This window comes from Adiantum capillus-veneris, chromosome 19, assembly GCF_014529385.1.
Source record: "Adiantum capillus-veneris isolate H3 chromosome 19, ASM1452938v2, whole genome shotgun sequence".
NCBI classification, from domain to species: domain Eukaryota; kingdom Viridiplantae; phylum Streptophyta; class Polypodiopsida; order Polypodiales; family Pteridaceae; genus Adiantum; species Adiantum capillus-veneris.
The window spans coordinates 76,132,523-76,160,478 of record NC_140949.1 but is presented as its reverse complement, the minus strand read 5'-3'; the positions used below and the strand labels follow the sequence as shown (position 1 = coordinate 76,160,478).

The window sequence follows — 27,956 nt, the reverse complement described above, 5'->3', positions numbered from 1 at the left end:
AATGCCACGTGTCAAGTTCCAATTTGTATAACCAACCAAGTCAAGTCCCATTGCAAAAGAAGTCATAGGCAATGAATGAATGACTCGAAAACTTTTTGTGAAGACACGCAGCCAATTTCCGAAGTGCGTCTCTTGCGCTCAAGTCTGTGCTACAGTGTCTGCGTTTTCTTTGTAGCCACAGCCATGGCGGCCCCAAAATTCAATCTCAACAATCCTGCTGTGAAGAGGATTCTGCAGGAGATGAAGGAGATGCAAAGCAATCCTAGCGAGGACTACATGAGTCTTCCTCTTGAGGTATGCCTTAGATCTTTTGGATCTGCACGGGTTTCTCTTCTGCTGTTGTCTTTGTGTATTTTGCAAACCAGACTGTGGTTGATTGAGTCATTTGGCTTCAATGGACGATGCTGTCTTTTAATTGTGTGTGTATTCGTTATCATTTTGGCTCCGTTTGTGTGTAAGAACACTTTGTATCATGATCATTAGAGAGTATTACCGTGAATGCAAATGCTGATGGTGAGCTTATTGGCCCTTATACGTGTGGCATAATCGACGATGACCAACAAATCGATTCATGCCAATGCCTAGTGTTTTCAATATAAACGTGGCCTTGACAGTTCATTTGCTCTATAACTTTGGTTGCAGGGTTTGCGGATTTTAAAGTGAGCATGGCCGTTAGTTCCTTAGGGCCTTGTTGAATTTGGCATAAATTGGATAATGTATTTTTACTGGCTAAAAAGTTACTTTTCTGCTTATAGATGGTTTAGCTTTTTTATAGCTTAGCAAGTCTGTTCTTGTAGTTTGAAACTATTGAAGTAAGAACGAAATATTTGGATGGAAATGAGGAGCCCAAAAGCCTACCATGAAGAGTTTTCTTATGTTGCCATTATTGTCGTTTGCTCTTTTTCTTGAATGATTTGCTCTCTGGAGTGAAGAAATTTTAGTGATTTTGGTTCTGTAAAACAATTTCAGTTTAAAAGAAAGTTGTAATTAGGAACTAGCACCATACAAACCTGCACCTACTCCTGGGGACTGATTACAGGGATGATGTAACTATTGTTTAAGCTAGGCATGATTAAGGTGATGTTCTTTCATGTGCTTTAAAGTTTTGAAATTCGTGTTTAAAGTGGTGTTTTGTCCGTCTCACTTCAGTGCTTCCTTTCTTTTATTAGTTTTTGAATATCTTGATTGCTATGTTGTGCAATGTTTTTAAGGCTGCAAGGTCAGACTTGAGAGAAATATAAAGAAGCTCAGCATGTTGTAGCTCGTATCCAAGCTTTCACACGATAAGGCTCGTCTTATTCATTTTATTTTTCATGTTTACTTTTGAAAGGGTGTCTGTTTGATGTGAAGCTAAAGTAGTCATGCATTAAGTTTCTCATATCTTTTTCTGTCATAAAACAAACATTTTACTATCAAATGCATTGATGGCTAATGAAATTTAAATAACTTCACTACTCCAGTTGATATCTTTCCCTTCTATGAAGATGTTTTACTGTCCATCCCTTTCAGTAATAAGCATGGCTCGTCTATTTGTCTGTGGTTGTTTTTTTATTTTGTCTTTTGAGTTTTACTATGATATTTTATTCATGGTCGCTGTACCATCTTTTATAAAAAATTCAATAGAGTCCTCATGTCTTGTTTTGGATTTACCATTGTAAAAATCACAGATTACATTTTTTGTAAAATATGACAGCATTTAACTAAGGTGGCACCTTGTCTTGTGATTATATTGGAACCAGCTTTTCATTAATTTCAGGAAATCGATATTGCTTGGGAAAAGTGTTTAAAACTGTCTATGTGCATAGATAATGGTCTTTCTGCATGAGTGCTTGTGGTTGTTTGGTTGTGAAGATCTCGTAGGGTTCCTTTTTGATGCTTTCAGGGAACCAGATAACTGATGTTAATTGTTATATGCAGGATAATATATTTGAATGGCAATTTGCAATACGCGGCCCCCTAGACTCTGAATTTGAAGGAGGGATATATCATGGCCGTATCCAACTTCCTCCTGAGTATCCATTCAAGCCTCCTTCATTTATGCTTTTAACGGTAATACTTCACTTTGAATGAGTATTATGGGGTCATAATGACCTTATAGGGTGGTAAGAAAAGTCTTTATACTTTTAACATGTGCATTGTGATTCTTTTGTATGTTCAGACGGTATTAAAACATTTATTTGCTCTTTGCAAGCCCTTTAACTTTTGTAACAATAACCTTCATGTATCTTTGCTTGTAGCCAAATGGGAGGTTTGAAACACAGACCAAAATCTGTTTGAGCATCTCCCAATTTCACCCTGAGCATTGGCAACCATCCTGGAGTGGTAACTCTCTCTCTCTCTCTCTCTCTCTCTCTCTCTCTCTCTCTCTCTCTCTCTCTTTATACCTACGTACACACAGATACACACGCGCACACAAACACATACAGAGACCCTTTCTCTTTTTTTCTTCATAATATGTTGGGCTTGTACCCTTTGTATTACATAGAGGCAAATTGCCAATTTCAGAACTTGGCTAAAGCCAAAGTACAAGATCTTTAGGGGGAAGCAAAGTTGAGGGAAAAATGTGATTCGTAAATGGGCTAAAACCGGAAATTCAAGAGTCAATTGTCCACAAGGGAACCGCATAAATTTACCTGGGAACTTCTCTCAAGCGGTGCAGCACTGCCGAGTCTTCATATCAAACATTTGGTGAACCTCTGGGACATCATGGAGCTCAATCCTGTGATAGTTCAGGCATATCTCTAGATTCGCTCAGTTAGTCCCGGTTTCTCTCAAGGACGTGTTAGTGAGTGAGGGCTGTTTTGTGGCTGTGCCTGGCAGTGTGAGGTTTTTTTCTCATGTCGGGTTGTGTTTAGCCATGTTTAGTCTTGGGTTTTGGCTTGTTTCCATGGCCACGTAGGCTCCTGTACCTGTAGGGTATTTTTCCCCGCTTTCTCCAGGACTCTATAGGCCAATGGTCCCCACTTCCTGTATTTTTCCTATTTATGGGGCATTTTCCAGGGTCGTGGAGGACCGAGGTATTAGGCTGGGTCGGGCAGGCTGGGATTAGGTCTATATATGTGCAGGGGGGGTCACCTCTTACATCATAGCAATATAGCCCAGCGGGGGGCGCCCTCCCTTGGGTGCCCCAAGGGGGCTTGTAGCAGGTGCATGGCAGCCAGTGTTTTGATGCAGATCAACCCAGCGTTTTTGCTCAGCAGACCAGCCCCAACGTTTTTCATGGGTAGCAGATGTAGTGCTTGCAGATCATCTGAAACCCGCCCGTAGGGAGGTAGACTTTGTCTTTCACCCGAAACTTTACTTTAAGCTTTAACACAGAGAAACATTGCAGAAGGAACCTGTAATGGGAATCAACACTTCAAAGCACACACGGCTCGGAAGCTAGAATGCTTTCCCTAAATTTGAGGAGATGCTTTATTGGACTCTCACTGGTCATCTGACCAGCTTTCATCGCTGGGACCACGTCCAAAAATGCAATGTAGCCCAGTTCTTGGGTGATTTTCTCTCGGCGACCCCACCTTGACATTGTGCCTTTATTGAGTTAATTTCCTAGTATCCACCAACTTGTTAAGTGCGGCGAGGGGACCTAAATGACTCTGAATTGAGCCTAGACACCCTTTTATTACTTGGATTCCAGTGCCGACCAACTTCTCGTCTGTGGGTGAAACTACCATTTCACACTGGCCATACAATGTCCGACCATTTGCAATTTTAAAAAGAGGGTCTCATAAATTAAACGAAAATCATCGGAAAGAAACTAACTAAGGTTAGCAGTCGTCACGTCCTCGTGACATACCCTCCTCTTGAAATCGTGAACGTCCTTGATTGCATACCATAGATCGTGTTGTTAGGAGTGATGATAAGACATAGATACAAGTGACTTAATGAGAGCTTCATACTTTTGTCATTTCTATCTACGATAGAAGTGAACATTGTATATTTAACATTTAAAGAACGACCCTTTGCACACGTTGTGTTGGGGCATAGGTAGGCTGTAACCCAAAGGCCTCAAGGTAAAACTACAATACATTTGGTGACTCTGACAGTTCATGCTCTTCCATCCACTTTGCATCCATAGGTGGATAGTTCTTGAACTTCACCAAATAGCGTCTTGCAACCTGTCCCTTAACTTTTCTTTCCTTATGTGCCAAAATCTGCTTAGGAACCAAAATTTCATCAAGTTTCTTAACTTTTGGCTGGTTCTCATCTGGCATATCTTCTCGCACATCACCCACGAAGGGTCTTAGAAGACTCACGTGAAACGCATTATGAATCTTCCAAGCATCAGGCAATTTCAGCCTGTAAGCAACATCGTTGATCTTATCAAGCACTTGAAAAGGCTCATAGTAACGCATGTCGAGCTTCGGAAATAACCTTTCCTTGCCCTTCATCTTCTTTAACCTTGCCTTTTCAAACCATAAAAGTATCCAATCACCAGGTGAAAACAACAGTTTGCTTTGCCCGAGTCTTCTCCAAGGCAACTTTGATTTCTTACACATTTCATCCATGTTTTCAACATATTGATCTGCCTCAAAGATCTTGTCCTTTGTATGCAAATTGGAGGAACCTTTTTGCCACCTTCAACAATCTCAAAAGGCGCCTTGCTAGTTGACGAATGAACCGTATTGTTGTATGCATACTCAAGCATAGGCAAATACTGTTCCCACTTGCCTTTATTATCTGACACATAACATTTCAACAGATCCAAGACAGTAGAATTAGCCTCTTGTGACTGTCCATCAGTTTGTGGATGAAACGAAGACGAGAACTTGAGCGTAGGGTCCTTGTTCTCAATCCTCTCCAAAACAAACTTGTCATGCGAGGATCCTGATCATTGACAATCGATCGTGGCATACCATGGTACTTGAATACATTGTACATGAATAACCATGCCATTTGATCAAACTTTATCTTCTTCCTGATAGGGATAAAATGGACTTGTTTGCTGAACCTGCAAATAATGGTCCATAAACCATCATTCCCTGTCGGCGTTCTTGGAAGATTACAGATAAAGTCCATAGCAATGCTTTCATATAGCTTATCCGGAATCAGTAGTGGCTGTAACAACCCTGGTGCCTTTTGCCTATCAAACTTGACCTTTTGGCAAATTACGCATGCTCGCACAAAGGCATCCACATCTCTCCTCAAAGTAGGCCAATAAAAGAATGTCTCTACCGCTCTAACTGTCGCATCGATACCACGATTCCTTGCATACGGTGGGACATGACTTTCTACCATGACCTTATGTCGCAATGGCCTAGTGACACAAAGTCTGCCATGCATAATAAAACCATCTCTGAGGAGGTAGTGCTCATGATGTTGCCCCTCTTGCAACTGTTCAAAAATCCTTGCAAAATCTTCATCAGTAGCATACTGTGCCTTCATAATGTCATCCAGCTCATGATGATGAGGAATTGACACAACTGAAATTTGTGGCTTCTTTGATAACGCATCAGCCACAACATTCTTCTTGCCTTCCATATGCATAATCTGGAAGTGGAACATAGAGAGAATGTTTGCCCATCGCATATGCTTTTCGGATAGATTTGATAGTGTCAAGAAGTATCGCAAGGTTTGATGACCAGACTGCTCGCATAGAAAGCATTTATTTTTAGCCGTCAAGTCCTTTTCCTCCTCGAGCGACTTGCGCACAAAAGGTTTCCAGTTTGGCTTCTTTGCCTGTGCTTTAGAAGTCCCGGCTGAGTCCTTATCCTTGTTGTCCTTTCTGACCCTTGTGATGCTTTAGGAGCTCCTTTTGCAAAGGACTTCTTTGCTGAATTTTTCTTTTGTTGCCCCCTTTTACGTTGCCCGGAAATCCCTCTCCTCTCCCTTCAACAAGGCAAGACTAGTGTTGGCAACTTTCATAAGTTGAGTGAGGGTAGCCACTTTGTTCTTTGTTTAGTAATCTCGAAGCCCTTTAGGCAACCCACAACAATACTTCTCTATCTTCCTTGTCAATGGTAGGAACCTGTAGGCTGTAGGAGGTTACTGAGAGCAATGATTTACAAAACCTCCGATTGTACTCTTGTAGGCTCTTGCAAGTAGCCGTAGTGAGTTGGTGCTAATCCGTCATGACGTCGGCTTCAAATTCGTTTGACAGTCACGCAGATGCAAACATTTGCTTGAAGTATACCCATGTGGTGGGTGCCTGTCCTTGCATCAAGAGGGCCGTCCACCATGTAAGCGTATTATCTTTCAAGAAAGTGGCAGCTTTCTTGACCTTAGAGGCCTTGTAAAATTTCCTCCTGCATAAGCTGTATCAAACTGTTGGAGGAAAGTAAGAGCCTTTGCCTTATCCTCAAAGCCGCTGAAAGTGCTAAACTTTACAACTGCACCACCTTCTTTGTAATCTTTCGGCTTTTCCAGTGCCCCCAAATTGTCAGGAGGAATTGTCTGCAACATGGGCACTGTAGTAGGGATCATCGGCGAGTCTTGGCCATTGACATTTTGTGTCATAGGTGCCATATCTGGCTGCTGTCCCAGAAAAACCAGCCATGCCGAAATTACCCTGTGGCACCCCAAACTGGCCTTGGTTGCTCTGAAAGCCTTGCTGCATGCCGATGTTACCATACATGGGGTTTGGCATCATCCTTGCATACCCCCAAACACTGTTCCACCTCCGAAATACCCAGGATGTACCTTGAATGGGGAAAAAACCTGATGCATTGCCTGGAAATTGGTTCCCTGTCCCTGTAACGCAACATGCGGGCTTGGAAAGGTGGCGGGCTGAACCGGCAAAGCTTGTAGACTAGGCGTCCTAACCACCTGTTCATGGACGGAAGGAACCTGTTTTGGAGCCCCTGACTCCGCAACATGCGAGTGCTCCCTATCCTGTTGGGACGCATGAAGTACTTGGGCTTGAACCTCAAGAGCTCCACGGGGGGTGTGAGTTGCCTTAGCTGCTTGGCACTGGTGGCGCTTGCAAAAACTCCATATACCTTGGGTTTTGCATCAGTCGAGAAAACACGTTCACAACGGCAACTAATTGAGTCCTGAACGCATCATCTTCAAGTTGCCCAGTCATAAAGCCTTGCACTGGGGGAACATTCACATCAACAGGAGGTACAAAGCGGGGTGGCCATGAACTCTCGCCAACCTCAAAACCTTGTAGGAATTTCGTGCCTCTCCTTCGAAGAGGAACCCTCTTCCATAATACTCTTCCCCTTGTCGGCCAGAGTGTAATCCCACGTTCCTGTCCTCTGTGTCTTCACCAAAGCAACAGAGGCTCTCTTCTTGAAGGAAAAGTGATTCTGTCTCGGCGACAGAACCATGAAACCGGCCCGTAGGGCGGCAGACTTTGACTTTCGCCCAAAACTTTAAGCTTTAACACATAGAGAAACCTTGCAGAAGGATCTTGTAACAGGAATCAACACTTCAAAGCGCACACGTCTCGGAAGCTAGAATGCTCTCGGCAGACGCGGACAATCTGTAGGCCCCAAAAACTGGCGCTCCTTTCGGTATTTCTTTATTCCTTTAGAGGGTAAAGTTACAAAACTAGAGTCCTGGGGATCTTCACCTGTATCCAACTAGATCACACCTGTTCTGGCAAAATTTCGGCAGCATAACAGCCCCAAAACTCGCCCGGAACAAATCCCCTTGCTAGAACTCGCTTCCAAAGACATAAACCCTCTGTTTTCAGCCCAAAAACAGCAATTATAGCTCGCTGTATTTTCTGGTTTTTACCCTGTTTTCAGCCCTAAACAGTCCCCGAACTGTCCTCTGACATTGGGGCATTGTTCCCAATGCTTCTGGCATCCATACGGCTGCAAAACAGCGCATAACCAGCACTGAAAATGCACCTGTAAGATGAGGTTATCACCCTCACCGGTGCCTGCTTTTTGAGTAGCAGTTAGCTACTCATGTTCCTGCTCAAAGAGGCTCTTGCCTTGGCACAGAAGCATAAGACCACACTACTGTACATAGGTCAAATGAAGAGCCCTCTTGTGGGCCATCACGTTACACTGCATGTAGGGGGGAGAGAGAGCAGTGTAGAGTGTGCAGGACATCACTTCTTGCACTACATTGTACATGAGAGGGAAAGTTTGCACATAGTAGCTCTTAACGTGGACAGAGACTAAAAAATGCGACCCCTTGCTGAATTTTACCCCCCCCCCCCCTTCACAAAAGTGGAAATTTGCCCAAAAAGTGCCACTTGGCACTTATGCGTGCATTTTCTTCGCATTGGGCTTCCAACTTAAAAAGCTCTCAACTGGTACATCAGTTGACTTTGCAGCAGAGTAATAAAATGTTCCTCTTGTCATTCCGGAGCTAATGACGCGAACAGATTTCATGATCCAAAATAGCAGTCTCCTAAATTTTAGGAGATGCTTCTATTGGACTCTCATTGGTCATTTGATCATCTGTCACCACTTGGACCACATCTAAAAATGCAAGGTAGCCCAGTTCTTGGGTGATTTTCTCTTGATGACCCCACCTTGACACTGCCTTTATTGAGTTAACTTCCTATTATCCACCAACTTGTTAAGTGTGGTGAGGGGACCTAAATGACTTTGAACCGAGCCTAGACACCCTTTTATTACTCGGATTCCAATGCTGACCAACTTCCCGTTTGCGGGTGAAACTATGGTTTCACACTCGCCATGCAATGTCCAACCATTTGCAACTTAAAAAAGAGGGTCTCAAAAATTAATCGAAAATCATCGGAAAGAAACCAACAACTAAGGTTAGCAGTTTTTTTTTTTTTTTTTTGAGAAAAAGATCCTTCTAATAGTTACTGAAAACTGCCCATAGGGCTACATCCACCTCTGCAAGAGAGGGCTACAAGAAACATGATGGGGAGACTCTCCCAATGAAAAAACAGCATATATACAATGAGGCTAAATCAAGAAATGGGAGGAGGGAAGAGCCACACAGGTGGATAGTAGTGCCATCTGAGCACCCCCTGGACTATGGTGTAGAAAGGCCCAGGGCGCCAGAGTCGAAGGAAACCCTTGCGGCGCTCCCGCATGCGGTCGGAGCTGCCCTGTAGTCCCTCAAGCTGTCCTCTGAGAGTATGGATCAGCTCTAGCCAAAAGTCACGAACAGTCTCTGCTGGTGGCACAGGGCGAGCCTCAAAGATGCGGAAACAGCGGGCCCGCCAGATGAACCAGAGAGCTAGGCCACTGATGAGCTCCCAACACTTCTCTCTCTCACTGCACCACTCCTGTGGAGTAAGCTCTGTAGCAGGCTGGAGTGTAGGTCGCCCCCCCTGCATCACTATCATCCGGCTGGTGGATGATAGCTCAAACTATAGTGCCGGGCCCGTGAGGGTGGACCAAGCCGCTGCCCCCCAAGTGTACTGTCGAGCCGTGGAGAGGGCAGGCATCAACCGAAGAACTCGTAGCCACACCTGCTGGGCCGAGGGACAGTCCCAAAGACAGTGACGCTGACTCTCCACCAACTGGTCACAGGCTGCACATGCGGCCGAGAGACCACTATGCACAAGCCAGCTCCCTACTGCTATGGCTCTGTGTGCAACCAGCCACTGGAACAAAGTGACGCGCCTCGGCTGTCTGGAGTCCCAGAGCCTCTGCCAAAAAGCTGCCAAGAACTCGACTGTGAGGCCCTCCTCCTGCCAATGACGTGCTGCAGCGGGGCGGGCCTCTCGGTGTGCTGCAAGTATGTGACGTCCAAGCCGAACAGTGTACTGAAAGAAGGGGACTCCTGGGCGGTCTACCGAAGAGAAAGGGTCCCTCCATAGCCACTCACCAGGATCCCACTGTACTCGTGCTAGTGGACAACACTCCCAAGCCCAAAGCCTCCAGTGTCCAGTCTCAAGAGCTGCTGGGTCAGGGTCTATGACGCAAGTCCTCCCACAGATGCCCACAACTCGGATCCTCTGGAAACAGCACTTTGCTACCTGCGGGGCCTCTACTGCAACTAGCTGTAGACGTCCCCCACCCTGAAGCTCGAAGAGCAAGGCTGGGACAGTCTCTGAGCAGGCCCTGACTGAAATGAGAACCTCCAGTCGTGTGAAGGCTCCCATCCACCAGGGTGCTACTGGCTCGAGAGGCGTGAGCCACTCAACTGGAACTGACACTGAGATGTCCTGACACATGCTCTGCAACCCTCATGCCCTGTAGCTGGGCACCCTGCACCTCCTCTGACAAACCTGTGAACTGTAGCCAGTCACCTAGAGAGCGTGCTGGACCTGCTGCCATGGGACCCCAAGAAACATGAGGCCGACTCCCAACCAAGTGGCCTCTCTGAGTGCTAACCAGGGGGTTCCAGACGAGGGGCTGCCGTAGGCACTCCTCCGTGCACGTCGGCTGTCTCTGCTCTAGGCCACGCCGTAGGAGCTCCCAAGCTCGAAGCAGACTCACAGCGAATCGGTCCTCCAGTCTCCTGCTCAAACCAACTCGGCGCAACTCTGTAAAGATCCATCTGGTCGAAGGTTGCCAAGGGCCTCCTGACTGAGGCACCCTGGCACGAAGCCTCTGTAGCAAGAACTCCTTCCAGGGCTCCTCGCCTGGAAGAAGTTCTCTGACGACAAACTTCCCAAGAAGGGCTTTGCTCTGCTATGCTGGATCAATGATCCCAAGCCCTCCCTGAGAACAAGGAAGTATGATGACCGACCAAGCCACCTTGGCTCGGGCAATCTGAGTGTCACGACTTGACCAAAGGTAGTTCCTGACCAGCCTCTCTACCTGGCTGATACAAGAACTCGAGAAAATCCAGCAAGAAGTGATGTACCACATAGTCGCCAACAACACCTGGTTGGCAACTACTACTCTACCAGCCAGCGAAAGTCGTGCTGAGCTCCAATGTAACAGCTTTCTTCTGATGGACAAGAGAAGAGGAGCGATCTGTTGCTCGGGGGACAAATCCAAACCAACTTGACAACCCAAGTACCGAACTGCAGTCCCTGGAGGAATCCACCCGAAACCCTCACCTGGCATCCAATCTGGCACAGGAGCACTGCCAACCGAGAAAGCCACTGTCTTTCTCCAGTTGATCAGTGCGCCCGATGCACAGCAGAAGGTCGCCAAAGCCTGCTCACATCTGTGTAGATTGGCCTCCTGGCCCTCTAAGTACAAGGCTGAGTCGTCGACAAACTCAGCGTCCAGAAGCTCATCTCCCCGTATAGCGAGTGCAAGGCCCCTCAGACCAACCTGCTGTGACACCAAAAATCTGCTCATCGCCTCCGCATAGAATAGAAAGAGAAAGGGGGCAAGGGGACAACCCTGTCTGACCGAACGTGTGAGCATGAAGCGCTCCCCTCTACCTCCTGCCAAAAGCACCTGACTGTGAGCCTGTCTGTACAAAGCTGACACCCCTCTCATCCAAGCATCTGAGAAGCCCATCCTGCGTAGAGTGCCCTCTAGAAAGTCCCAGTCAACTCTGTCGTATGCCTTCTCAAAATCGAGAAGAAGAATCACAAGGTCCTCCCCACGGAGCCGTGCCAGGGCAGAAGCCTCCCAGAAAGTGAAGATGTTGTCAAGGATACTGCGTTCCTTGACAAAACCTGTCTGAGTCCCATGTATAAGGCTCTCCAAAAGTGGCTGAATCCTTAAACTCAGAGCCTTGGCAAGAATTTTGTAGGTTGAGTTGAGGATGGTGATGGGGCGCCACTGTCGAATCTCATCCAAAGAGCCACCCTCCTTTGAAATGAGGTAAATTAGGCCCTCACTCATGCTATCCGGCATCACTCCTGTGTGCAGAATGTACTGAAAGGCACTACAAAGATCTGGGCCAAGCAGGTCCAAGTACTCCAAGAAGAAACTGGGAGTCAGCCCATCCTCACGTGGACAGCTAGCACGAGGTAGGGCCCTAAGAGCCGTGTGTAACTCCTCAAGCTGAAGAGGCATCTCCAGCCTCTGGCGCATCTCCTCAGTCACAAGACAAGGCATCTGTGCCCAAACCTGCTCTCTGCATGCATCCTGCCGCTCTGATTGGGGCTCAGCTGACAGTAGCTCACAATAAAAGTCAGTAGCAATTGCACGCATATCCTCGGGCTCACAAACAACTGACCCATCGGGTCTTATCAACTGATTGACCTTGGCATGCGAGTGCCGAGGTCCCACTGTCTCAAAAAAAACACCTGTCACTCTGTCACCCACTTGAGTCCACTGAGATGCCTGTCGGTGATAGGCAAACTCATGACGCCTCTCCTCTGTGCAAGCAAGCTCCTGTCGAGCCTGCTGTAACTGCTCCTCCAACCATGGACTGTCTGGATGTTGCTCCTGCATCCTCTGTAGTGAAGCAATGCCTCGTCTGAGACGCTGCTCCTCCTCTCTCGCTGCGGCCCGTCGAGCCAGAGACTCCTGGAGAAAAAAGTAGCTAAGCTGAGCTAGGCCTAAGGCCACTCTGTCTGCGGGTAGAGCCTGGCTGTCCATGCCCTCTGTCCAAAGAGCCTCCACCCTCTCTCTGAGTGCTGAGTCCAACAAGACCCGCTCTGGGATGCGAAGCATCGTGCTCCCATTCTGCTGCCTGTCTACCACTGTGAGGATCACTGGTGCATGATCCGAGGAGGAGGCCCCTGCCAGAATGCCCACTGATCCCCCCAAGTCACTGAAGTGGTCACTAGTGTAGAAGCGATCTATCCGTGATAGATTCACTCCACCCACTCTGCGGTCCGACCTAGAGAAGGCAAGACTCTCTACCTGTCAGAAGGGTCCTCCAACATGTTGAAGTCCCCCCCTACACACCAATGGTCAGCCTGTGGCAAAGACTCAACAATCTGTGACCAAAACTCTGCACGAGCACTCGCCACATTGGGCGCATAGATGTTCAGGAAGCCCACAAGGCCTCCCTGAACCTGCATAGTAATCCACTGAGCCTTGCCTGGCACAATAATCCCTCTGCCCACAATGGCCTGCTGCAATGAGTCCGCAATAGTCATACATACCCCACCCTGGATGCCTCCAGGTCCAAAAGCAGCTGACCAAAAGGTATCATACCGTCCACGCAAAATCTGACCACATCGCCGAATGCGGCTCTCAGACAGATGGTGCTCCTGTAGCATAAGGAGATCAATCTCTCCTCCCACAAGGCAACGCTGAAGCTTCTGTCGCAACCGGCCCCGCTGTCGCTGAAACTGGGGTCCACCTAGTCCCTGCACGTTCCACGAGACGATCCTCATGGGGAGCGAGAGAGAACAGATGCTGCCGCAACAGCAAGACTGGCTATCTTCGAGGCTGGCTTGGATGGGGAGTAATCCGTATCCGAGCGTTCTCTAGATAGGCGAGACTGAAGTGAGTGCCTAGTCCAATCCCAAGCAGAGCGAGCCGTGCGTAGAGCAACCTCCTCTGTCCAAGAGTCCTCATGAATGTATACATAGCAAGGCAAACACTGTGTATCAGCAAAGAAGTACACCACAATGTGTCTACATCCTGCTGAGGCTGGGGGTGTCACCGCAAACTTGGCCAATGGCCACAACGTCTGCAGTAAATCTGTAACTCCAAGTTCTCCCATGTGGTGAGAGAACTCGAGAACCTGTGTATGCAACCATCCCACCACTGAGTCGAGGGACCACTGTCTCGGTCCTACCACAGAGGGGGAAGGAGAAACCAACTGCTGAGTCCAAGGCCTTTGTCCCCCTAGCGGCGAGGAACAAAGCATGGACCCTGAAGCAGGTTGCCTCGTGGTTTGCTGCGGAATCACCGAGAAAGCGAGTGAACCCGTAGTCGAAGAAATCCCAGCGACGTCGGAGGTCGATGCTCGTCAGACCACGAAGGATAGCTGCAAGAGAAGATGTCTGAATCTGCAGAGGGGGCCTCAAGAAGGGCTGACCCTCTCTCGCTAGGCGACTCGTGGCAAAGGCGCTGCCAAGAGATCTCCTAGCCGCCGGCGAGGGACCGGTCTCTCGAGTCGACTGTGGAACTGGAGCAGGAGGGGGGGGAGAGGGAGCTGGAGGGGGCGAGGAAAAGCGGGGTGGGGCGAAAGAGGTAGAGGGGCGAGGTGGGGAGTGGACGGGAGGAGAGGGCGGGGGGGGGGGGGGGGGATGAGGAGGAGGAGGGGAACTCTGAAGGGGGGGCGACTGGCGAGGGTGAAGCGGAGGTGGAGGCTGGCGCAGGAGGCTCCTCCTGCTCAAGAGGACCAAAGCGGTTCCCCGTGGGAACCCACTGCTGCTGAGTGGGCACCTGAGGGCCACTCTGAGTGTCAGGCTGTCGCTGTGGCCCCTGGCGTCGCCGGCCACGGGCCTGCTGCCACCCCTCCTCCGCTGGAGCCCCAGGCTCGGAGGGAGACTCTGAATCTGTGCGCTGCGCCGCTGGCTGCGGTTGCAGCCCAGCCTTGGCAGGCTGAGGCTGAGGTGCAGGTCGTGGCCTCCTCCGTGGGCAGGCCTTCGCTAGGTGGCCCATCTGTCTGCAAATGAAGCACTGGTTCGGAAGACCCGAGTACTCCACACTCTGTCTAAACCAACCCCCACTCACCCGAGGCAGAAGGATGACCCTCGGGAGCGTGTGGGTATCTCTGATCAAAACTCGAACTGAGGGGATGCCAGCCGCCTTGGCAGCTACTGATGCTGCTGTACGAGGTGTCTCCAGGACAGTCCTGATGGCGAAGCCAATCCTGGAGAGAAGTGGTAGGTACTCCTTCCGTAAACCCGGAAAGTAGACTGAGATGGGGATGTCTGCCTCCTCTACTAGCACATCCGAAGTCGGGTCAAAACCATGACGCCACTGTCGAAAGTGGGCGCGTGATGCTCGGATGTGGACTCATAGCTATGACCTTGGCAGCCATCTCGGAGGTCTCGAACTCAATTTGGTAGTACCCCCGTCCGAGAATCTGGACATCCAAGATCTTGCCCACCTCTACAAGAAGGCGGGCCTGGAGAAGGTCACGCAGCTCTCCTCTGCTGGGTCGGGTGCCGAGAATCTTGCAAATGACCGAGGTCGCCTGCAGACGCTCTACCTCTGCGGCTAGGCTCGCTTGCTCTGTCGGCGAAAGAGCAAGTCGAATGGTGGGCTCAGCGGAGTCGGGCGAGGGGACTTCGGAGGAGTCCCTCTGGGGCGGAGCATGAGCCTCCATTAGTGTCTGCTGCTCTGAAGGAGAAGGGCGGACGTGAAGGCTACTACTTGAGAGCTCGGCAAGGAGAAACCAGTTGAAAATCCTCTGCCAAACAATTTAAACGAGGCCTTCGGAGGGGGGGGGGGGGCGTGAGGAAATGGGGCTCGAGCAACGAGGGCAACGGGCAGCGAAAAAGCGGGGTGGCAGCGGGCGGGGCCGCGCCCTTGCTGGACTGCACGCAGGCTGGGTGCAGGCAGGCAGCGCACAGGCAGGGGTAGCGCGAGGGCGAAGGCGGGGGGAGGGGCTATGGCGCGGGGGAGCTGGAGCAGGCGGGGGGGGGGGGGGGGGGGGGAGGGGAACGCGCAGGAGCAGCAGCGAGCCGTCAAGTATGTCCAAGGTTAGCAGTTGCCACGTCCTCGTGACATCATCTCTTCGGTGCAGCGGTTCTTCAGGGCGGCATTACACAAACCTTGTGATCATGCAATGATAGAGTTCTCATGCGAGATCCAGAACCAGATCTAGATCTAGCCAGCAGGAGGTGCACCAAATCTATGTTTTTAGAGCATGTTGGAGATGGTACCATTTCTTGAAGTGGGAATGCTCGCTTCTTTTGTCACACAAGTTGTCGGGAGATTGATTGATGACCCCTAGGAGAAGATCCCTCTGAAGTTGTGCTCTCGTCTCTCTACACTCCTCGTTATACCCATTGTTATGAGGCTTGCTCCCAGAATGTCGTCTATCACGAGACAAGCACCACGTGCCAATAGAAAAGAACAGATTGAACAGACTTTTAGCACTTCAACAACAACTGAACTGAAAGAGAGAGAGCACACGTGACACGGAGTGGCGGAATTCCACCCCAGAGTGTACTGGCCCCCAATCTTGGCGCACCTTTCGGTTTTTCTTTATATTACTTGAACTTTGTACAATGCCAGTACTTGCGCTCTACCCCTTCACTCGAAAGAGTGCCAGAGACTGAGCCCACATATTTAAAGGCCCTTGGCCTTCAAAAGCAGTTACATGGAAAGCTTGAAACTCAAAAGCAACTGGCTCAAAAGTTGGCACCCAAAAGCAAGCAACGCGTTTTGCGGAAATCCGTATAACTGCCACATGGCACTGTTACCGGACACTGTGGAAATCTGTACAATTGCCACGTCATCATGTCAATGCGAATTTGGAGAATTTGTATAGCTTTGCCACGACATCAACCTTTACGCAGGTGTGTGTGGTCTTGCATTATTTTAATACCTTTAGGTCCTCTGAGCCCCATCAGACGGGGTCCCATAAGTTGGTGGAACTTCTACTTCTTCTGTTGCTTCTTTTTAGGGTTTAGGCCCATCGGCCGGGATCTTCGGGTTGGCTCTGTTCTTCAGTGGCTTGACACGTCAGCAATTTGTGACGTCTTTGATCAGGCCGAGTGTGTGGGTATGCCTCTGCTGCTGTATAATGCAATATCTTAGTCAACAAAGTGGTCATCTCCTTTTTATAAACAGAGTCAGTCTCCGGTATATATGTATTGCGGGTATGTGTCCTCTCTCGTGACACATTGTTATGTCCCACTTACAGGCCTAGATGCCGTCGGGATGGGCGTCCAGTGTTTGGGCGGACGTAGTGTGAACCCGGTCAGTGTGGCCGGCCATTATTATGAAAGGGAGGCCAAGGCCTCATTTGTAGTTATCGACCCCCACTGGCAGAGTGCCAGTGGTTAGCTAGGAGTGTGCGAGGTCACCTCGAGGAGGTGAGGCCGGTGGTATGGGACGCACGGTGATACAAGTGCATGTCTACGTCCTCGGATGCTGGCCCCAACACATGGGTGCTACTGGATGGTGGCTATGGTTGGGTGGTTCGTCTGACGTGTGTTTGTAGGCGGTCCATGAAGCCAGGGGATCCTCCATGTGTGTCCGTTTCATGGTATCAAAGCTGGCTTGGCTGCAAGAAGGACCACCTGCACACCTATGGATCGGTTCGAGTTTGATAACCTCAATTTTGCGTAATTTTTAATGGTTAAATTGTTGAAATCGCTTGTTTTTCTTCTGGTAAGCATGTGTGCAGGTGAAAATTAATGCTGTGTTGCTATTTTTTTATAAAAGTCGGCAAATTAGGAGGTGGAAGTGCTGAAAATCAGAGGATTTTTTTATTAATTTTGCTGATTTTCGATGAAAATCAGTGAATTTCTTATCACTTCACTGATTTTAGATTATTAAGCTTTCTCTGTAACCTCCTCTTCCTCTGTGTGAAGCAGAGAGAGAGAGAGAGAGAGAGAGAGAGAGTTGATCTTGAACGTCTCTCTACGAGCCTTCCCTTTGCCGTCGCTTCTAGTGTGGAGCGAAGACAGTCGTGCTATAGCGTGGGAAGACACAGGTTGAAGAAGTTTTGCTGACGTAGAAGGCTGTGCAACATTGGAGCCAGCGTGGCCTCTCTTTCACGTGTTGAGCACAAATGGACACATGCCTCGTCAGACTCTTCTCTCTCCACGTGTTCGCAAAGGGTGTGACTTCGTCTGCTTTTCCTTTATGCTAGGAGTTCCATTCGTGTTGTTTTGTTTTTGGGGTCTCCCTCTTTTAAAAGTGGTTAGGACCTTTTTTTAAGGTAAGTATGAAATCTGGGTTTTATATAAAAAAAAAAACCCACTTACATAGACTTCAAAACTTACAGAGAACTTGGTTTTGAGTTTCCTGCTTCTCTCCCAACACTCCTCTCTTCCACTCGCTCGCGCTCACGCGCGACCACCATCACCTACTCGCCTCCAGACGCTCATGCCGATTCGTAGATTTCCTCAGAGTTCAACATTTGGCGATCGAAAAGTAAAGAAAAGGCCCGTTTTCTCGTGAAATTCCAAGGTTTTCACAAGATTTCGCCATAGATTCCTCCGACTCGGATGTGTAGTTTGACAATGCGCAAGGTAACATTCAAATTCCGTTCATGCATGCTCTATACACATGGATCACAGGCACTTTCTAGAGCTTCAACCAAAGTATTTCCGCTCTGCAAAATGGGAACGTTCAGACGAACATTCGCTTGACCTCTCTCGAAGGGGCCGTTAATGCCCTTCTTGCTGTTCTGGAAAATATGGTGCAGTCGACGACTATGTGTATTTTTGAGAGCGAAACAATTGCTGCTGTTGGGTGCTCGGCGGGTGGTCCTACTGCCACGATTCCATACAAAACTACGAATTTCTTAGGGGAAGAGGAGTGTACGGAACTGGCCGTAAATAATTGGCTTCCTCATCAGTGGACCACATATTTTGACCTCCATGGGGAGCATGACGAACGGAGGATTCAAATGATTCCTCTTTATCTGCGCAATAAGGCGTTTACCTGGTGGCTTGACATGACAGAGAAGCCTACGATGTGGACTGATTTTTGTGTTAAATTCAAGCAGGATTTCGCTAAGATGGATTCTTTGAAAGCTTATGCAAAATTGCAGAGTCTTTTGATGAAGAGCCTTTACTTTTGATAAATACACGACAGCTTTAGGGAAACGCTCACCTTCTGCAAGGTGGATTCCACGCATGCTGTGCACATGTACCTGCTGGGATTACATGAGGGTTACCGTTGGGCCTTAATCAAAGACAAAGCCTCGACTGACGTCGAGGATGCTGTGGAAAAGGCCAAGACGTTCTATATGATAAATGGAGCGAATTATGAGAAGAAAAGAAGTTCAGACCACCAATCCGACGAGGGCACTTTGAGGAAGCGACCTCGATTCAACAAAGGTCCAAATCCCCGTTGAGACCTTCTCAAGAGAAGAAGAAAGCCAAGAATGCTGCAGTTGCTGATGCAGTGAAGAAGGGGGCTTGCTTCGGGTATCACATGAAGATGGCTCGTGGCAAGGATACGGATATATGGAGTCAGATGGTTCTTGATTTGTCGCTTCAGCTAGTTGATTACAAAGAGAACGTGGATTTCCACATGCGTGTCACAAAATGATAATGTGGTAGTAGTGCCCGAGACAGAGGAAAGACTGACGTGGCAGAAGGGTATACGGACAAGCTTGGGTTTGCGCTGACAGGTTGACTTGGCAATTAGTATAACCGGCCTGTACAACGTAGAGGGCGGTAAAATTTCAATTACCTGTTAACTTTACACAGAGCACTGAGAAGGAAAGAGAACACAGATGCGTCCAGCGACTAGAATGGCACTGCACACACGAGACCGACACCACCTTGTAGGCCCCAAAGATTGGCGCCCCTTTCTGTATTTCTTTATTCAATTTAAGGTAGACGATCTGACCACTTAGTACAAGCTTTCACAAAGCTGTCCAAACCTGGCGAGGGCTGAAAACGCAGGTTTTTGACCTGATTTCGGCAGCATAACGGCGCAAAAACCCCTCTAGCTCAAAAGTACCTGTCTAGGGCGGATTCCCTCGCTATCTAGAAGCTTTCTGGTGAGCAGTCAGAGAAATTCAGCGGGCTGTAATTCTCTGTTTTTCACTGCTGGGTGCCCAAAAGCCTGTACATGCATCCCAAGGCTCTCACGAGGCTCCCCTGGTGTTCCCTTGCAGTTGAGGTGCGAACAGAGAAGGATCTTCTCTTCACCCGAGTTCTTCTCTTTCCCGCGGGCGCACCCCTTGGTGGCCTTGCGTTGACACCAAGGTTGCTTTTTCCCACGTCACGTCGATTGGCCGACTGCTAAGTGCACGGTCCTCTCTCAATGAATGAAAAGAGTCACAAGGGGAGGCTGGGCAAGCCCTTCTTTCCTGGGATTCTTGTCACTCTTCAAAACACGATTAGGAATCGACACGCCCAAGCGAACTTGGATTCGTGCGACAGCAACAAGCAAAAAAAATTTCTTGTGGTTCTTTCCTTGAGTGATACAGAACACTGCCAAAGCTGTGATACCAATGTAAGGTGCAGCGGAATGAATGTTTGAACTTTGCTCAAGATGAGTGCTCCGAACTGTGCTCAAGGTTCCTTTTGTTCTTATGGAAGGGAGAGCCTTCCGTTCTTAATGAGAGAGTGCAATGGACACAAACAAAGTGAATGACACTGAGAATGAAGGTGCATGAGACTGAGAGATAGAGAGAAGAGAATACGACAGTAGAGATGTTGTAAAACCCTCCTCTGAAGGCCCCACTCTCTATGGCAAGAGCGGTCTACTTATGATTGCACAAATCTCTACAATGCTTGGACTTGCCGACGACGAGGACGACGACGAGACGAGCTGAAATCTGAAAACGCTAAGGGCTGAAATCTGCAAATCTTTATCTGTTGAATTCTGACTCTAAGACTATGACGATGACAACGACGATGCAACGACGACGCGCTGAAAACGCAAATGCTGAAATCTGTGTTTCTCAGGCGAACTTTGCGGGATCTAACCGTGCGATGAGGATCTGCTGCTGGAAGGTGAGATATGTGAGGTTCAGGACTTGATCTGTGGTGTCTAAAGGCTGAAAACTGAAAACGCTGGTCTTATGGCTGATTCTGTCGCGATGATTTGCAAAAACGCTAGGGTTGTTCTGCAAACCAAAAACTCTAGGGCTGGAAAGGGTCCTGCTGCTGCCGGATGTCCTATAACTACAAAATGCTAGGCTTCTTGTTGGGTCTTGCTGCTGCCGGGGCTGATCTGCTGTGCAACAAACACCGGGCTGGTTGTAGGTGAAAACGCTAGGTCCTTGTTGAGATGGGGTGTCTTGCTAAGAAACTGATCTTCTGTGCAACAGACGCCGGGCTGGTTGTAGGTGAAAACGCTAGGTCCTTGTTGAGATGGGGTGTCTTGCAAATGCAAAAACACTAGCCTTGTTGAGATGGGGTGTCTTGCTAAGAAGTTGCCTGTTGAGCAAGGTGCTCTTGTTGCCTCTTCTGCCAGAAAGTGCTAGCGCTAGGTTTGCTTATATACAAACTTAGCAAAATTGCCCTACCTACTTTCCAACAAAAGTCACTTAAAAATAATAAGTGAAAAATGTCAAAAATAGGCAAAATAGGTCTACGCATTGTAAAAATGCTCCTGATGGGTTCTGATGGAAATCTGATGATCATGCTGTGTGCAACCCGAGGATATGCATCTACTCTAAGTATCTGGGCATGCACGATCTGCGAACAGACTCACAAAAGTGCTAGATCACTTCCTATTCTAGACTGACTTGACTGAACTGAACCTTGGTCATGCTGTAGCTTGTCCACGGACACACAGGGTTGGATGTGTCACGTGACATCTGAACATCAGAACGACGTAGACGAGATGTCTGGGGAGAGTTTGGTTGTATGCTTGAACCTCCAAGCGACGCAAGCTGCGGTCTGGGGAGCGTTTGGTTGTACCAATCCTCCGAACTCATGGCCCGGACCTTCTTAGGTTATTTGTGGGGGGAGTGATGAGGTAGTAGTTGAGTAGCTTCATACCGTAGACTGTCTGTCTCGTGGGAGTGCTCATCGGCGCTGTTCGTTGTCTCTTGTAACATGCATATGTGAGCATTTGTGTTGCATTGTGATGTGTCAACCATTGAATATTCCTAATTGGATGAGATTGCTTGGGTATGTAATTTTAGTGTATCAAGACACCTATTGGAGATCAACGCGGTCTGGGTGTGATGGGTAATTTTACTATGCCAAAATATCAAGAGCTCCGATGTGGAGTGAGACTCCTTTTTGGATGAGATTTTTCTGGGAAGCCAACGATCTAGAGCTCCAATCTGGATCGAGAAAACTGATTGTCCCTCAGAATGACCCTTGGACATTTTTGAGCTAACTTGAGTTGTTTTGCAAATATGCTGTAATCGTGGACGATTACTTTCTTTAAAGAAGGGGGGATGTCACAAACTGCTGACATGTCAAGCCACTGAAGAACGGAGTCAACCTGCAGATCCCGGCCGAGGCGCCTAAACCCTAAGTGAAGAAGCAGCAGAAGAAGAAGAAGTTTTACCAACTTGCAAAGTCTTGCCGAGTGGCCTGTTTTTAAAGACGAGTTCCCACCAACTTACATGACCCCGTCGAATGGGGCCTAGGGGACCTAAAGCCATTAAACTAAAGTGGGACCAACACACAAACACACACAAAGCATAGAAGATGATAACGTGACGACTTGTACGGAAGACCCACAAATTAAGTTTGACTGTTGACGTGGCAGTCTGTACGGATTTCCGCAAGACGCGTAGGTAGCTCTTGAACACTAGTGCTTTTGGGACCATATGCTTTTGAGTTTGAAGCTTTCCATTTAACTGCTTTTCATAGGCTAAGCCTCCAAGGGCCTTTAAATATGTGCGAAGGGCTTAGTCTTTGGCACACTTCTGCATGAAGTTGCAGAGCACGAGTACCGGCATTGTTTGAGTTCAAGCAATATAAAGAAATACTGATAGGGGCGCCAAGGTTTGGGGCTAGTGCCCTCTCGGGGTAGAACTCCGCCACTCCCCGTCTCGTGTGTCGTCTATCTCTTTCAGTTCAATTGTTATTTGGAGTGCTTAAAGTTGTTCAGTCTGTTCCTTTCCCTTGGCACGTGATGCCCGTCCTCGTGACAATATCCTCATGGGATCAGTGAGAGAAGGCCGATGCTGATATGTAAAAGATATCAACCTTATATATAGACACACACAGACACACACCAAGATACGCACACAAGACTATTGCAAGCGGAAGGTAAGTATTACGTTTCTAAAGATTAAAGATGTAGTACATGAGTGTAGTGGATTGTTATAGAGCTTATGTAAGAAGCTGGTACAAGAGACTGGACTCTACTTGAGATAGTGAGCTCAACTTGAGATGGTTTACAACAAAGAGTTGTTCCGTTTATATATTGAGGCAAGGTGGCTTGAGGAACAAGCTAATGCATTGGTGAGCAAGGTAGTGGGTATCACTTTACAAGTAGTGGTGTCACTTTATAAAGAATCGTTGTCAAAAGGTGTTGGTAAGTGGAGAATCTTGTTGCACACGCTTTTTTCTAGTCACAATGTAAGGTGCAGCAGAATGAATGTTGAACTTTGCTCAAGATGAGCGCTCCGAACTGTGCTCAAGGGTTTCTTTTACTTCGGGAAGGGAGAGCCTTCCGTTCCTTTAGTGATAGAGTGCAATGGACACAAACAAAGTGATGAACACTGTGAATGAAGGTGCTGAGATTGAGAGATAGAGAGAGAAGAGAATACGACACGAAGAAGTTGTCAAACCCTCCTCCGAAGGCACCACTCTCGATGGCGAGAGCGGTCTACTTATGATTGCATAAATCTCTACAATGTTGGACTTGCCAACGAAGTCGACGACGATGAGGACGACAACGAGATGGGCTGATGTCACGTGACACATCCAACCCTATGTGTCCGTGGACAAGCTACACCACGATCAGGGTTCAATCAGTCCAGCCAGTCTAGATTTAGAAGTGATCTGGCACTTTTGTGAGTCTGTTCGCAGACCGTGCATGCCCAGACACTTAGTGTAGATGCATATCCTCTGGTTGCACACAACATGATCATAAGCATTCCCATCAGAATCCTTCAGGGGAATTTTCCAATGCATTTAGTCTATTTTTCCTATTTTTGACATTTTTCACTTATTATTTTTAAGTGACTTTTGTTGGAAAGTAGGTAGGGCAAATTGAGTAAGTTTGTATATAAGCAAACCTAGACTAGCACTAATTGGCAGAAGAGGCAACAGGAGCCAAGCTCAGCAGGCAACTTCTCAACAAGACCTTGGCGCTTTCCCCCACCAAGCAAGAAGAACTTCAGCCCCTAGCGTTTTTCCTTCCACAAGCCATCGCCAACAAGTTCCAGATCCTAGCGTTTTGCATCAGTTTTGCCATCGCCAGAAGACCCCAACAAGCTAGCAATTTTGAAGACCATAGCGTTTTTGCATAGACATCTCAACCTAGCGTTTTTGAAGATTTCAGCCTTTGCATGTTGGCAGCGTTTTTCAGCCACAGTATGCAGCGATATTCAGCAGCAATAAGACCAGCAGATTCAGCCCGGTAAGAATCTCAGTTTTCAGCCCTTAAGAACCTCTGTTTTCAGCCCTAAACCTGCAGATTTTCAGCGTCAAAGACCCACAGAAAACAGCCCCCAAATCAGTGTTTTTGGACTAGTCGCAGATTTCAGCCCATAGCGTTTTTGGACAGCAGTAGCAAGATTGCAGATTTCAGTCCTTAGGTCGACCTCGTCATCCCCGTCGTCGTCATCAACATAGCCTAGACTTGCATCAGTCTCATGCATACCATTTGTACCAGATTGTGCAATCATAAGTAGACCACTCTCGCCGACGAGAGTGGGGCCTTTGGAGGAGGGTTTTACAACGTCTCTGGTGTCGTATCTCTCTTCTCTCTCTATCTCTCAGTCTCATACACTTGCACACACAGTGTCCATTCACTTTGTTTGTGATCATAGCAGTCTCTCATTAAGAACGGAAGGCTCTCCCTTCCATAAGAACAAAAGGAACCTTGAGCACAGTTTGGAGCACTCATCTTGAGAAAAGCGCAAACATTCATTCCGCTGCACCTAACAGTTGAAATCTGAAACTGCTAAGGGCTGAAATCTGCAAATCTTTATCTGCTGAATTCTGACTCTATGTCGATGACCACGATGCGATGACGACGCGCTGAAAACGCAGATGCTGAAATCTGCGTTTTCCGAGCAACCTTGCGGAATCTGACCGTGCGGCGAGGAACTGCTGCGGGAAGGTGAGATCTGCGAGGTTCGGGGGTTCTACTGTGGAGTCTGACTGCTGAAAACTGAAAACGCTGATGCTTGTGGGGATTCCGTGGCGAAGATTTGCAAAAACGCTGAAGTGCCTTGCAGATGCAAAACGCTAGGGTTGATCCTTGTCCTTGCGGTGGAAATCTGCTAACGCTGGGGAGTCTGCTGTGGTTTTGTCGCCAGGTGGTTGCCACAGCAAGAACGCTGGCTGATCTGAGGTTTTGTCCAAAAACGCTAGCCTTCTGTTGTGGAGCAAAAACACTAGGTGTTGCAGTTTGCAAACGCTAGGTCTTCTGATGGGGTTCTGCTGAGAAGTTGCCTGTTGAGCAAGGTGCTCTTGCTGCCTCTTCTGCCCGAAAGTGCTAGCGCTAACCGTTCCTATATATACAAACTTAGCAAAATTGCCCTATTTAGTTCCCAACAAAAGTCACTTAAAAATAATAAGTGAAAAATTTCAAAAATAGGGAAAATAGGTCTATGCACTGTAAAAATGCTCTTAATGGATCCTGATGGAAATCTGATGATCATGCTGTGTGCAACCAGAGGATATGCATTTACTCTAAGTGTCTAGACATGCACGGTTTGCGAACAGACTCAAAAAAGTGCCAGATCACTTCTTCTTCTAGACTAACTGAACTGAACCCAAAGTGAATGATGGTGTATGGCTCAGGATGAGTGATTAGTGGTGCTCAAGGTTCCTTTTTCTTAGCAGAAGAGAGAGCCTTCTGTACTTCGAGAGTGAATGTGCAATGACCAAACACGAGAGTGGTAATGCAAAACTGTGGGTGAGTATGCAAGAGAGTGCTAGAGAGAGAGAGAAGAGACGACACTAGATGGGGTCCCAAACCCACCTTCAAGGGCCTCCCTTTGTATTGCTAGAGAGGTATTTGCTTTAGATTGCACTAGTGTTGTGTCCATATCTTGGTATTAGAGCTTATGTCTTATCAAAATGTGGTATAGAACTTCATTAATACATGAGATTAGACTCTCAAAGATTACTTTCGACGGCTATCTGTCGTAAGAAGCAAAGCTTAATCCTTTGATACGATCTACTTAAATTTGCGTCTTTGCAACATGCACAAGTCCTCAAATCAATTCCTGGAGAAATTCATATAGAATTCCACCGTAAAATCTTGTAGAAACTCCTCTCTCTCTCGAAGTATTTTCAGGTAAGTTTTGAATGCGTTCTTCGGCAGATTGTTTTCGAAAGTGACTAAGCCTCTTGCAAACTTCTCCATAGCTATAGAGGAGGCAGAACCCTTTGCCCAACGAGAAATTCTACACTTCTTTATGATAATCAAATACATTTTATCCGGCTCACTGAGATCCTTCAACTATCAACATGACAAAGTTTAGGCTATCAAAAAAGGTTACCACTTTGTACATCTCGGATGTGTACAAATAGGAGTAAATTCTCTCTTTAGAGCATGATTAATTGTTTCATGTCTTATTCATGTCTTACAATGATGCCCTCGACTAGCCTTCTCTACGTATAGTCGTGCTATGGCAGCATCTTGTTCGTGCCAATCTGCACATAATGGTGCATAGATTTGAAATTTGGTGTCTTCAAAACTTTTGTTGTAGAAAATGCAGAGAATTGTTGAGGCTTGAAAGCATCCCTTTTGGAGTTGTGATTTGGAAGATACAATCTATTTCCCACATGATATGGAAGCCCGCAAGCAGTTTGGTATAGGGTAAGTGGTGAAGGCTTGCATGTTTTGTGGTGTATGTGCACTTTGAAGTTGTGGTTTTAAAGAAACAATTGGTGAAGTGGGAAGCTCTTTTTCTCAAGTGCAATGGTTGGCGTGCCACGTAAATCCATGCCAGGACAAGTGCTTCCTAGTTTCTATGGTGGTCTTTTGATATATATATATATATATATATATATATATATATATATATATATATATAGAGAGAGAGAGAGAGAGAGAGAGAGAGAGAGAGAGTTTCTCATGCAAACAGTTTGTATTTTATCATGGCAGTCAGAACCGCTTTAGTGGCGTTGATTGCATTCATGCCAACAAAAGGAAATGGTGCCATAGGTTCTTTAGAGTTTACAAAAGAGGAGAGGAAGGCCCTTGCATTGAAATCTGTTGAATCTCCTCCCAAATATGGAACTGCTGAACGGCAGAAAGTGATTGATGAGGTGTTGACCTGCTTTCTTCTTGGATTACCAGAATTTGGGGTCGTAAGATTGTGCTAACGTTCTGTTTTTGCAAATTTTGGTCAGATCCATGAAGAAATGTTGAAACGAGTGCAAAAGCTTCCAGCAGAAGCTCCTAAAGAGGCTGAGAGTGAAGCTGCAAGCATGGGAACGGACAGTGACGGCTCCAAAAATATTGAAGAGACTGTAGCACATGTGGCAGTTTTGCCTGAGGTTCAATCCAGTGAAGATGTTCAGCCGATGGAGACAGCTGAAGAGCGGCCATCTGCTGTGGAATCAAGGGAAGTGAGATCTTCACCACCTGCAAGGCCAATTACCAGGCTGCAAGCTTCTGATGATCAGTTCTTAACATTATTAGCAATCGGTCTCTTTGTCGCTCTAGCAGCTTTATTATTCAAGAAGTTCTACCATTATTTCTCCTGGATCAGTTTCAATTGACGAGTTATCGTTGTATTTAAGCGTTGGGAGCTCTTGTACATTTGACTATCTGCATCACAGGCAGGTGTGGCAGAGGGTTGTGGAGCCGCTTGCTCACTACATGTAAGCAAGATGCAGTTGTTTCTTGGGTCAAGAACAAGACATTCTAGCCTTGCAGTGAAGGTGGAATTTGCAATATAGTCGTCAATCATACTCCTGTCTTTACTATTTCATAATGTAACATTATGTTCTATTCAGAAAGCTCTTTTGCTTTCTAGTATGTAATGGGCCTTCTAGGTATGCAATAACTGAAAGCAACATATGTTGTGAGGAGATCTTCCAGTTTGCAAGTTGACTGCGTAGCCTGTTAAGACCTGCCTGCCAAGAGAGATCCATTAGATCGAATAGACTTTGCGCATAAATGATTGTAGAAGGCGTAGTCGAATGGCATAGTCGTCTAGAGTCATAGTACGCATATTCGCGGTTATGTACTGATCAGAATCACAAAGTTTGGTTTGTAAGATCATGTGCATGTCTTACCCGGTGTGTCTCATGTCAACCAAGACACTTGGCACATGCCAAAGTTGGTCTTAAAAGGAGTTTATACTTTCTAGTATGATATATATGTTGTCTTTCAGTTTGAGGTTATACTGTCAATATGGCCTTCGTTGAGGAGGTGTTCGCTTTTCTCGTGTTTTGTACTAGTGTGTGTGTGCATGTCCCCCCCCTTCCCCTTTGTGTCAAAGCAAACACAACAATAGATTTTGTTAAGGCAAAGCCTATATGAGTTCCAATCACTCTTGTCGAGAGGTTTCCT

At 47.3% G+C, this 27,956-nt stretch overlaps 1 protein-coding gene across 1 annotated transcript; it reads left to right on the top strand.

The window, feature by feature from the left end:
• Nucleotides 1–86: 86 nt before the first annotated feature.
• Nucleotides 87–27,352, top strand: UBC32 (ubiquitin-conjugating enzyme 32). The gene is made up of 5 exons (XM_086490812.1): nt 87–294; nt 1,918–2,049; nt 2,238–2,322; nt 26,541–26,704; nt 26,789–27,352. The coding sequence occupies exons 1-5, from the start codon at nt 184–186 to the stop codon at nt 27,158–27,160; spliced, it is 864 nt and encodes a 287-aa protein (XP_086346938.1). The 5' UTR covers nt 87–183; the 3' UTR covers nt 27,161–27,352.
• Nucleotides 27,353–27,956: the final 604 nt, after the last annotated feature.